Below are 12,928 nucleotides of genomic sequence, written 5' to 3'. Positions count from 1 at the left end.
GCATGCTGTAAGAATCGGACTTCTGTATCTGCAGCACCCCTTCCCCCAGTCTGCCTGGCACCGAGTGTGGGAAAATCTCTCCCAGTTGACAGTTTCTACATGGGAAAAAGTGAGATTGAAGAGGACAGCCACCGTCCCCACCATCTTGGGTTCCCTAGCAGGAGGCCCGCCCCTGCCTTAGCCCGCAGGAGGCATAGGGAGTGCCCAAAGGGAGAACTACCCTGAGGACAGCCAGAGGCAAAGGAGGGAGGTGGGATTGCGTTTCCCAGCCTTGGAAACCCTGCTGTGTAACTCAGCCAAAGGGGATGCCCAGTAGAGCGCTGTTCAGACCTCCGAGTTGTAGGAGGTTGATTCCACAGCACCCTTCCTGTACTGCTGCCAGAATATCCCCTCTGGGGCTCCTCGCTCCCATTTTTTTTTTTTTTTTTTTTTTTTTTTGAGACGGAGTCTCGCTCTGTCGCCCGGACTGGAGTGCAGTGGCCGGATCTCAGCTCACTGCAAGCTCCGCCTCCCGGGTTCACGCCATTCTCCTGCCTCAGCCTCCCGAGTAGCTGAGACTGCAGGCGCCCGCCACCTCACCCAGCTAGTTTTTGTATTTTTAGTAGAGACGGGGTTTCACCGTGTTAGCCAGGATGGTCTCGATCTCCTGACCTAGTGATCCGCCTGTCTCGGCCTCCCAAAGTGCTGGGATTACAGGCTTGAGCCACCGTGCCCGGCTGTCCTCGCTCCCATTTAGGATGGGCTGCACTCTGCTAGAACCAAGGCAAACCTGGACTTAAGAGTGCCATTTAGTGCTGGAAAGGGGGCAGCAACCTAGACACAGGGGTGAGGAAAAGAAAGAAAATCAACAGGTAAATTACAGAGACTCTCTAAGCAAACATATCCAATAAAAACCAGCTTAAATATCCTCATACTTTTTTGAAAAATGGCTTAAAATTTTCCAACTTTAATTAAAACTGTAAACCCACAGATTCAAGAAATCTAACAAAATTTGAGCATAGGAAACATGAAAACTACACCAAGGCTTATAGTAATCAAATTGTTTAAAACCAGTGATAGGGCCGGGCGCAGTGGCTCAGGCCTTTAATCCTAGGATTTTGGGAGGCCAACGTGGGAAGATCACTTGAGCCCAGGAGTTCGAGACCAGCCTGCGCAACGTGGTGAAACCCCATCCCTACAAAAAAACAAAAGTAAGAAAAATGATCTGGGCAGGGTGGTGTGCACCTGTACTCCCAGGACTGGGGAGGCTGAGGCAGGAGGATTGCTTGAGCCCAGAGGTTGAGGCTCACTCACTGAGCCAAGATCGCACTACTGCACTCCAGCCTGGGTGTCAGAGCAAGACCCTATTTCAAACCAAAACAAACAAACAAACACGAAAAACAGTGATAGAGAAAATTTTAAAAGCTACCAGAAAAAAAAGACTCACTACATATAGAGGACAAAGAGAGATCACAGACTGTATCTAAGTAACAGTGCAAGCTGGAAGACAAGGAACAACATCTTTCAAGTATTTAAAGAGAAAAAAATCTATTGGCCTGGAATTCTATACTCTTGAAAGTGTCTTTCCAAAACAAAGGAGGAAACAGAATTTTAAATGCATAAAAGCAGAAAGAGTGTATTGTCAGCAGACATACTACAAAAAATGTTAAACTAAGCCCTTCAGGCAGAAGGAGGGTGATGTCAGATGGAAATGCGGACTTACAGGAAAGAATGAAAAGCACTGGAAGTGGTTCATCAGTGGTTCCTGACCTTTTTGGCAACAGGGATTGGTTTCATGGAAGACAATTTTTCCACAGACCCAGCACCTGAGGTCATCAGCCATTAGATTCTCATAAGAAGCACACAACCTGGATCCCTCACGTGCACAGTCCACAGCAGGGTTCACGCTATGAGAATCTAACGCCACTGCTGATCTGACAGGAGGCTGAGCTCTGGCAGTGATGCCCACTCACCTGCCACTCACTTCCTGCTGTGCAGCCGGTTCCTAACAAGCCTTGGACTGGTACCAGTTCGTGGCCTGGGGGTTGGGGACCCCTGTGGGATGCGTTCTTTCTTGTCTAAATTTCTTTGAAAGATAATCGTTTGAGTGTTTAAGAAACAAAGCACTGATACACCTTGTAACATGGATGAATCCCAGAAACATTAAGTGAAAAAAGTCATTGGCAAAACACCTGCATATTGTGTGATCCCATTTAGATTAATGAGCGGAACAGGCAAATTTACGGAGACAAAGTAGATTGGTGGTTGCCTGAGGTTTGAGATTGGGCAGCGGCTGAAATGGGGAGTCATTGCCATTAGGTACAAGGTTTCTTTTGGGTATGATAAATGTTCTAAAGTTAAATTGTGATTATGATTGCACAACTCTAAATAAACTAAAACCCATTGAAGTGTACAATTTCAACAGGTGAACATGGTAGTATATGAAGAGTTCTAGCTTAAGAAACAACTGAGTAGATAAAAAGGAATCTCAAAATACTTAGTCCAGAAGAAGGCAGAAAAGATAAAAACAGACCTACCTACAAGAAATCTACTTTAAAACATAAAGCCACAAAATAGGTCAAAATAAAAGGGTACAAAAGGTGTGCTAACAATTAAAAGAAACCTGGACTGGCTGTATAAACAGCAGACAAACTAGATTTCAGAGCTAAAAAATACTATCAGTGATAATAAGGAAGGTTGTTATTTCGTGATAATAGGACCAGTTCGTTAAGCTGATATAATAGAACTAAACATTTATATACCTAATAACAGCTTCAAAATTCATGAAGCAAAAACTGAGAGGATTTCAAGAAGAAACAGGAAAATTCAATTATAATTAGAGATTCCAAAACTTCTCTCGGTAATTGGTAGAAAAAATAGACATAAAATCGGTAACAATATAAAAAATTTGAACGTAACTATCAGCCAACTTGACCTGATAGACATTTATAGAACATTCCACACAGTAACAGCAGAATATACATTCTCTTTAAAGACACATGAGGTCTACTTTTAAAAATTCTCAAAAATGTTGGCTGGGCGCAGTGGCTCATACCTGTAATCCCAGCACTTGGGGAGGCTGAGGCGGGCAGATCACTTGAGGTCAGGAGTTCAAGACCAGCCTGGCCAACATGGTGAAACCCGTCTTAACTAAAAGGATAAAAATTAGCTGGACATGGTGGCAGGCACATGTAATGCCAGCCACTCGGGAGGCTGAGGTAGAATCGTTTGAACCTGGGAGGTAGAGGCTGCAGTCAGCTGAGATTGCACCATTGCATGCCAGCCTGGGTGACAGAGCGATACTCCCTCTCAAAATAAATAAATAGGCTGGGTGCGATGACTCACACCTGTAATCCCAGCACTTTGCTAGGCCGAGGCGGATGGATCACGAGGTCAGGAGATCAAGACCAGCCTGGCCAACATGGTAAAACCCCATCTCTACTAAAAGTACAAAAATAAGCCAGGCATGGTGGCAGGCGCCGTAATCCCAGCTACTCGGGAGTCTGAGGCAGAGAATTGCTTGAACGCAGGAGGCGGAGGTTGCAGTGAGCAAAGATTATGCCACTTCACTGCAGCCTGGGCAACAAAGCTAGACTCTGTATCCAAAAATAAATAAATAAATAAAGAATTTAAATCATACAAAATGTGTTCTCGTGACCATAATACAATTCAATTAAAAATCAGTCACAAGAAGGTCTCTGGAAATATTTGGAAAGTAGAGAAAGCACTTCACAAATAAAAAGATTTAGAAAATATATTAAGCTGAATGAAAATTCAAAACATCAATATTTGTAGGATACTGCTAAAGCAGTACTTAGTGGAGAACTTATGGTATTAAACACCATGTTAGAAGAAAAGAAAGATTTTAAATCAATGACTTTAGCTAAGCCGTCTTAATAAACTAAAAGGGAAGAGTGGATGAAATCCAAAGTAAGTAGAAGAAATAATAAAAAGCAAAATGGGAATAAATGAATTAGGGGAAAAAAGCAGCAGAGAAAATCACTGCAACCAAAAGTAGATTCATTTAGAATATCAATAAAATGGATAAACCTGTAGCCAGACTGACGGGGAGGGGAGGTGGCTGTGGATGGGGAGGAGAGACACATTACTGGTATTGAGAATGAGAGAGGTGATGGCACCATACAGATTTTATAAAGATGGTATGAACAGATATGTACCAATCTTTTTTTCTCTCTCTCTCTTTTTTTTTTTTTCGGAGAAGGAGTCCTGCTTTGTTGCCTTGGCTGGAGTGCAGTGGCGCCATCTTGGCTCAGTGCAACTGCCACCTCCCGGGTTCATGCAGTTCTCCTGCCTCAGCCTCCCGAGCAGGTGGGATTACAGGCACGCACCACCACGCCCAGCTCATTATTGTATTTTTAGTAGAGACCAGACTTCACCATGTTGGCCAGGCTGGCCTCGAACTCCTGAGCTCAAGTGATCGCTCTGCCTCAGCCTCCCAAACTGCTAGGATTACAGGCATGAGCCATTGTGCGTGGCTAATGTTAAATTCTTAGCAAGATTTTAGCAATTGGAATCCAACAGTGTATAAAAAGAGTGATACGTCACGACTAAGTGGATTTCATTGGTTTAAGTTGGAAAATCGATTGATGTTATTTACTATGTTAACACAATGGAGGAGCCATGGGTTTGTCTCAATATGTACAGAAAAGGCATTTGAGGCCGGGCGCGGCGGCTCACGCCTGTAATCCCAGCACTTTGGGAGCCCGAGGTGGGCGGATCACAAGGTCAGGAGATCGAGACCATCCTGGCTAACATGGTGAAACCCCGTCTCTACTGAAAAAAAAATACAAAAAATTAGCCGGACGCGGTGGTGGCGCCTGTAGTCCCAGCTACTCGGGAGGCTGAGGCAGGAGAATGGCGGGAACCCGGGAGGCGGAGCTTGCAGTGAGCCAAGATTGCGCCACTGCACTCCAGCCTGGGCGACAGAGCGAGACTCCGTCTCAAAACAAAAAACAAAACAAAACAAAAAAAAACAAGAAAAGGCATTTGACAGAACCCAATATCCAATAAGTGTTCAGCAAACTTGGAATAGAAGAGAATGCCCTTCAGCCTCATACAGGACATCTTTTACAAACCTACCACTGGCATTAAACTTAAAGGTAAAAAGAATGACACTTTTCCCTCTTAGATCAGGAAAAATAAAATTTCTCTCCATTCACTTTCATTCAGCAATATACTGAAGGGTCTAGCTAATTCTGTAAAGCAAAAAAAAACAAAAACTTTTTTTTTTTAAGAAAATGAATAAAAGGACTCCAGATTGGAAACAAGTAAACTTGACTTTATTCACCAGCAACATGATTGAATTTTTATAGCAAAATTCTGTATTTACAAAAATACTAGTGGAAGTAAGCATAATAAGGTTTCAGGATATAAGATTAGTATTCAAGAAACAACTGTGTTTCTTTATGGCAGCAATGAATGATTAAAAAGGACATTTTAAAACTGCCATTTGCAATAGTATCAAAAATCAGGAAATACCAAGGCAGAACGCTGATGAAACAGCGTGCACTCTGATTAGAAGTGGCCCCAGAGTTCACGTGTTAGAAACTGAAGCCCCAGTAAGACAGTGTTGAGAGATGGGACCTTCAGGAGACGACGCGAGTGCTCACGGATGGACTCAACGTCTTTATTGTGGGTGTGAGTTGGTTATGAAAGCCAGTTTGGCCCTGTCCTGCTCTTTCTTGGAATGTGATGCCTTCTGCTACGTTATGACACAACAAGAAGGGCCCTCACCAGATATGGCTTCTTGATCCTTGATCTGGAGGACTTCCCAGCCTCCGGAAGAACTGTGAGCCAAACGAACTTTTTTTTTTGGGGGGACAGAGTCTCACGCTGTGACCGAGGCTAGAGTGCAGTGACACAGTCTCGGCTCACTGCAGCCTCCACCTCCTGGGTTCAAGCAATTCTCGTGCCACCATACTCGGCTAAAGTTTGATTTTAGATACGGTGTTTTGCCATGTTGGCCAGATGGGTCTTGAACTCCTGGCCTCATGTGATCTGCCCACCTCAGTCTTCCAAAGTGCCGGGATTACAGGCATGAGCTACTGCTCCCAGCCAGCTTCTGATGTTTATATTAATATATTGCCGAGGTAGTGGTATTCTGATAAAGCATACCGAGCAGACACAGACAACTGCAAACACTGCTGAGAGAAATTTTTAAGGACCTAAATAAATGAAAAGATTTACTGTTTTCGTGGATCAGAAAACTCGGTGTTGTTAAGAAATCAAGAAATAAATTCTCAGCCAGGCGCAGTGGCTCATGTCTGTAGTCCAAGCACTTTGGCAGGCCAAAGCAGGTGGATCGCTTGAGGCCAGAAGTTTGAGACCAGCCTGGCCAACATGGTGAAACCCCATCTCTACCAGAAATTACAAAAATCAGCCTGGTGTGGTGGCGGGCACCTGTAATCCCAGCTACTCAGGAGGTTGAGGTAGGAGAATCACTTGAACCCAGGAGGCAGAGGTTGCAGTGAGCCGAGATCATGCCACTGCACTCCAGCCTGGGTGACAGAATGAGACTCCCTCTAAAAAAAAAAAAAAAGAAAGAAAGAAATTCTCCCTAAAATTCGTCTGTACATTCATTCCAATTCTAGTCAGAATTCCAACAGGCTTTCTGTAGAAATTCATAAGCTCATTCCAAAACTCACATGGAAATGCAGAGGACCTGGATTACCCAAAAAGCTTTGACAAAAGAAAAAGAAGTTTCAATGCGTGTTACAAAATGGCAGTAAAATAATCAAGGCAGTCTGATAGTGGCATAAGGCAGACAAACAGATAATCGCAACAGGGCAGAGCCTCCAGGGACAGACTTACACATATACAGACAATTGACTTCCAGCAGTGGCTCCAAACGAGAACCAGAATGGCGCTGGCCTTCTCAATAGCAACACTGGAAATGCTGAGGGTAAAAAAACACATTTCCAACATATATATGCATATATATAATGAGTCAAGAACTATCAACTAAAGGGATAAATCTAGAGGAGGAAAACATAAGATCCAGAAAACAGATTCCAGCACAGGGCAGGAGTAAAGGGATGGCACGGACAGGGACTGTGCAGGAGGCCTAGGCGTGAGCGACTGTGGGTTAGAGCAGGAGGAGCTGAGAGGGAGGGTTGCAGGGAGGAACTGACGTGTTGGAGTTTACAGAGAATATTATTGATAGGTGTATGGCCGAAATGTTGCAGAAATAATTTTTTCTGCACTCGGATCATAGAAAAACTGTGTAGTTTTAAAATGTGGCAATTAGTAACTCCACTAAAAAGGAACGATTAGGCTTGCACAAAAAAGGAGAGGTGGCTTTGTCAACTACTTGTCCTGACAGTGTGTATTATCTGCGAAGTCACAGCAATGCAAATCTGACTTCCCAATGTGTGTAGCTGAGCGGAAATGGGGTTTGCTGTGTTTGCTGTCCACATTGCTCAGAATCTCAGATGTAGCCCTTTGTGAGAGAGCTGGTGCCCTAAGGGGTGTCTCTTCCGCCTATGCTCTGTTATTCGGGCTGCCGTTGCTCGCTCGCTCCGTGTGCCTCCTCATCAGGATGGTGTTTGGTTGTGTCCAGCCCTGCTCTGTGGCAGGACAGTCTGCTTTACTCCGTTTACTAGTTTCCTATCAGTCAGTGTTTTTAGGGGGAATCTTTTCTAGAATAACTTTGATCCTAGTATGTTTTCTAGAATAACTTTGATCTTAATATGTTTTAGGAAAAATATAATATGCTGGGCAAGCAGTGGCTCACATCTGTAATTCCAGCACTTTGGGAGGCCGAGGCAGTTGGATCAGAAGTTTGAGACCAGCCTGACCAACATGGTGAAACCCTGTTTTACTAAAAATACAAAAATTAGCCAGGAGGGGTGGTGCACACCTGTAATCCCAGCGACTCGGGAGGCTGAGGAAGGAGGATGGCTTGAACCCGGGAAGCAGAGGTTGCAGTGAGCCAAGATCGCACCAGTGCACTCCAGCCTGGGCAACAAGAGCGAAACTCTGTGTAAAAAAACAAAAGACAAAAAAAAAAAATTGTAAGTGCCTTCACTAGTCTTGTTTAAATAGGCTGATTCTTTTTCTTTTTTTCTGATGCCCTCTAGGAAGTAAAAAGAAAGAAAAGGAACGGCCAGAAATTTCTCCTCCATCTGATTTTGAACACACCATCCATGTTGGCTTTGATGCTGTTACTGGAGAATTCACTGTAAGTTTACCTAGTTCGGGCCCATTTATAACATGTAAAATAGCACTCAAACATTTTCCTTCATTATTAAATTTGAAATTAACATTTCAGGCCAGGCGTGGTGGCTCACGCCTGTAATCCCAGCATTTTGGGAGGCCAAGGATGGCAGATCATTTGAGGCAGGAGTTTGAGACCAGCCTGGCCAACGTGGTGATACCCCGTCTCTACTAAAAATACAAAAAAATTAGCCAGGCGCGGTGGTGTACACCTGTAATTCCAGCTACTCGGGAGGCTGAAGCAAGGGAATCACTTGAACCCGGGAGGTGGAGGTTGCAGTGAGCTGAGACTGTGCCATTGCACTCCAGCCTGGGCAAGAAGAGCAAACTTCCATCTCAAAAAAAAGGAAATTAGCATTTCTATCCATATGTTAACTATGAATTCTTACTGCTTTCTGCTTTTTATAAAAGTGTTAATGGTTGGATATATTGTTTCCCTGGAGAGCAGAGCCTATTAATTATAGTTATGCAAAGCAGACTTAGAAAAATAGACCCAGGCCAGGTGCGGTGGCTCACGCCTGTAACCAACGCTTTGGGAGCCTGGGGCGGGCGGATCACGAGGTCAGGAGATCGAGACCATCCTGGCTAACACAGTGAAACCCCATCTCTACTAAAAATACGAAAAATTAGCCAGGCATGGTGGCGGGCGCCTGTAGTCCCAGCTGCTCAGGAGGCTAAGGCAGGAGAATGGCGTGAACTCGGGAGGCAGAGCTTGCAATGAGCCGAGATCGCGCCATTGCGCTCCAGCCTGGGGGACAGAGCGAGACTCTGTCTCAGAAAAAGAAAAAATAGACCTTTAGAAAACGAGATCTTTTAGAATTTAGTCAAACCTACACTTAAAAGATTGGTTTGTTCTGTATATTTTGTCATTTATCTCTGGAAATTTAATTTTACTGCATCAATTTAAACCATAACTAATTTCTGAATATCTTTTTGTTAGGGCATGCCAGAACAGTGGGCTCGATTACTACAGACCTCCAATATCACCAAACTAGAGCAAAAGAAGAATCCTCAGGCTGTGCTGGATGTCCTCAAGTTCTACGACTCCAACACAGTGAAGCAGAAATATCTGAGCTTTACTCCTCCTGGTAAGACAGTGGCGTAAGGCTGGATCAGATGGAGATTTGTGAAGCACTTCTAGATAAAAAGATTACTCCTGGAAAAATGAAAAGCTAAACTATGGTTCTTGTCGATAACGTTTTTTCCCTGGATAGATTCTACCTTTTGTAGACTGATCCAGGGCAGTTCTGAAGCATAATTTGGATCTGTGAATTATAGTAATCTCATAGGTTTACCAGAAATGGGAGCTGATGGATATTTTGGCTTTTTGTTTATTTGTTTTTTTCTCTTCATTGCTGTGTTTTTGTTCTCATTTTTCACTTGTCACTGCTTTTAAATGACTTTCAGCAATCAAAGGAAAAGAAGCTGGTTGATAGACATGTTCATACTAGAAATACACTTATTGTTAGTGGGACAAGAGGAGGTTGTTTTGCACCAATTTGAACTAAAAGATGTTTAGGTCCGCTCAAAAAATTGAAACTCGTGAGTATGCAGATAATAGAATATATATATTTTAATGTATAAAATAGATAAATCGTATATGAAATAAACGTTAGAACTAGAAGGATTTATACCTCAGAATTGGAATATCTGGAATGTTATCTACGTAATCCTAGTAATGTAAATTTTACTTTCTGGATGAATATAGCTGGGTGGAAATTGGGTTTGGTGTACTTTGTTTTCCAAGTTGCTCAGTATCTGAGATATACCGTTATCTGTGAGAGAACCAGAGAATTGGTATATAGTGTAAGAATTGGTATAGTGGGGCCGGGCGCGGTGGCTCAAGCCTGTAATCCCAGCACTTTGGGAGGCCGAGACGGGCGGATCACGAGGTCAGGAGATCGAGACCATCCTGGTTAACATGGTGAAAGCCCGTCTCTACTAAAAACTACAAAAAACTAGCCGGGCGAGGTGGCGGGCGCCTGTAGTCCCAGCTACTCCGGAGGCTGAGGCAGGAGAATGGCGGGAACCCGGGAGGCGGAGCTTGCAGTGAGCTGAGATCAGGCCACTGCACTCCAGCCTGGGCGACAGAGCAAGACTCCGTCTCAAAAAAAAAAAAAAAAAAGAATTGGTATAGTGGATTTTTAAAAATAGTTTTTGTTCAAATAAAGATCAGAATAAAGTTCATACCTTGCAGTTGGTTGATACTGAATCTCATTTGATCTTTAGGCTTCCCCTCCCACACACTGGTTCCTGCTGTCTTTTCCTGCCATTTATTTATTAAAGAAACAAGACCATTTGTCCTGTTTCCCTCAGTTTAGATTATGCTCACTACACCCTCAGGATGTCATTTTTCAGTGTTTGTCTGTCTCTGAAGTCATACACGTGGTTTTTAAAAACAGTATGAGTGAGCTAAAATCCTGCGTGTGATTTTAATTGATTATACTTAATGTTTGCATCCTCACAGAAATAAAGGCCATGCTCAGGGGAGACAGAGAAATCTTTTTGCAAGTGATCTTGACCTTTTTTGTTGAGTCTAGTACACCCTTAGGAAAAGGTCAGGCTTGTTCCTAAAATTTTCGTATCAACCAGTAAGTCTGTGTGTAAATTAGTAATTTTTTTGAAAAATCAATGACCACCAAATGGTAGCTTATTTGCACCTAGTACACATACATACATACATAAATGTGTGTGTGTTTGTGTGTGTGTGTGTGTTGTGTTGTTTTGTTTTGTTTTTGAGCTGGAGTTCTGCTCTGTTGCCCAGGCTGGAGTGAAATGGCACAATCTTGGCTCACCACAACCTCCGCCTCCCAGGTTCAAGCAGTTCTCCTGCCTCAGCCTCCTCAGTAGCTGAGATTACAAGCATTTGCCACCACACCCGACTAATTTTGTATTTTTAGTAGAGACGGGGTTTTTCCATGTTGGTCAGGCTGGTCTTGAACTCCCAACCTGAGGTGATCTGCCTGTCTCAGCCTCCCAAAGTGCTGGGATTACAGATGTGAGCCACGGCGCACGGCCTGTGTGTATGTTATATATGATATATATATGTATGTCTCTGGACATTTTTAAAAGAAAAACAAAACAATGTCAGAATTTTACTTTGCACAATTGTCATTGTCTTAATTGTTGCATTAAGTTCCACAGTCAGCAGTTTACTGGAGAAAGTATCTTTATCAATAAATTTGTTTTGTTTTAATAAATACAGATGGATAGGTATACTTTCAAAATAAATTTTGATAGCTTTATTGAGGTACAATTTACATGCAGTACAATTCACCCATTTTAAATATATAATTCACTAATTTTTTAGTAAATTTATAGTTTCATTTAGATTTCAGATTCCCTAGCTTGGTCTTACATAAATTCTTATTTGACTACTTGTGTTATCATTTTTCTCAAGAGTTAATTCAACTTGAGATCAGTTTAAGAACATTTCACTTTTTCTGCTTTATTTGTTTTTTCCTTTTATCATATAAAAGTGCTATTTCTTGAATTGCTAACATTATGTTTTGTTTCATATTCAGAGAAAGACGGCTTCCCTTCTGGAACACCAGCAGTAAGTTAATGATACTATTTCTTGTATCTCTTGTTCTAATTTAGGTTACCCAAGACAAATCTTAGTTTTTATTTTGCTTTCTAAAATAAATTACAGCCATCAGAGGTAAATAACTACTCAATAGATGTTTTTAGCTAGCCACCCAATTAGTTGAAGAAGCTGTATTACATAGAAATTCCTTGATATGATACTTTTTTTTTTTTTTTTTTGAGACGGAGTTTTGCTCTGTCACCCAGACTGGAGTGCAGTGGCACGATCTCAGCTCACTACAAGCTCCATCTCCCAGGTTCACGCCGTTCTCCTGCCTCAGCCTCCCTAGCTGGGACTACAGGCACCCGCCACGTCGCCCTGCTAATTTTTTGTATTTTTAGTAGAGACGGGGTTTCACTGTGTTAGCCAGGATGGTCTTGATGTCCTGACCTCGTGATCCGCCCGCCTTGGCCTCCCAAAGTGCTGGGATTACAGGCGTGAGCCACCACGCCAGGCTATTTTTTTTGCATTTTTAGTAGAGACGGCGTTTCACCATGTTGGCCAGGCTGGTTTCGAACTCCTGACCTCAGGTGATCCACCCACCTCGGCCTTCCAAAGTGCTGGGATTACAGGCGTGAGCAACTGCACCTGGCCAAATCTGACTATTTAAATGTCTCTGACATACAAAGCTCAGAGGATCTTTGATTTTGGTCTTAGCAAGTAACATTGTTTACTTTCAGGGCATTGTATATGTATGCTTAGGGTAAATAGTAATTTATTAAAAAGATTTGGTACTCACCATATTTATTTCATAAACTTTTTCATAATTCATAGAATCGCCTTATTAGGTTATAATTCTGTTGAGTTATATAAGAGCTAATGAGATTTAATGGTTTTGAAATGAGCTATCAAAGAAGCAAACTTTTTGAAGTCTGTTCATAAAGGGCGATAGTCACATTTAAGCCTATTTGACTTGTTTTCCTGACTTTGCTCATCATCAATGCAGCTGAATGCCAAGGGAACAGAAACACCCGCAGTAGTGACAGAGGAAGATGATGATGATGAAGAGACTGCTCCTCCTGTTATTGCCCCACGACCAGATCATACGAAATCAGTGAGTGTCGCTTGGTGACCTAGGCTCTGTGTGTGTGTGTGTGTGTGTGTGTGTGTGTGTGTGTGTGTGTGTGT

The 12,928-nt window shown here is 42.8% G+C and overlaps 1 protein-coding gene across 1 annotated transcript in view; it reads left to right on the top strand.

The window, feature by feature from the left end:
• PAK2 (p21 (RAC1) activated kinase 2) overlaps window positions 1-12,928 on the top strand; it is a 91,711-nt gene that overhangs the window by 51,327 nt on the left and 27,456 nt on the right. The window contains exons 3-6 of the mRNA XM_023214808.2: window positions 8,079-8,179; window positions 9,155-9,302; window positions 11,739-11,770; window positions 12,747-12,854. Of these exons, the coding sequence (XP_023070576.1) occupies window positions 8,079-8,179; window positions 9,155-9,302; window positions 11,739-11,770; window positions 12,747-12,854 (389 nt within the window). The remainder of the gene's footprint in view (window positions 1-8,078; window positions 8,180-9,154; window positions 9,303-11,738; window positions 11,771-12,746; window positions 12,855-12,928) is intronic.

This window comes from Piliocolobus tephrosceles, chromosome 2 (genome assembly GCF_002776525.5).
Source record: "Piliocolobus tephrosceles isolate RC106 chromosome 2, ASM277652v3, whole genome shotgun sequence".
Classification (NCBI taxonomy): Eukaryota; Metazoa; Chordata; class Mammalia; order Primates; family Cercopithecidae; genus Piliocolobus; species Piliocolobus tephrosceles.
The sequence above is the reverse complement of the archived record's forward strand: the minus strand, read 5'-3'. Positions and strand labels throughout refer to the sequence as shown.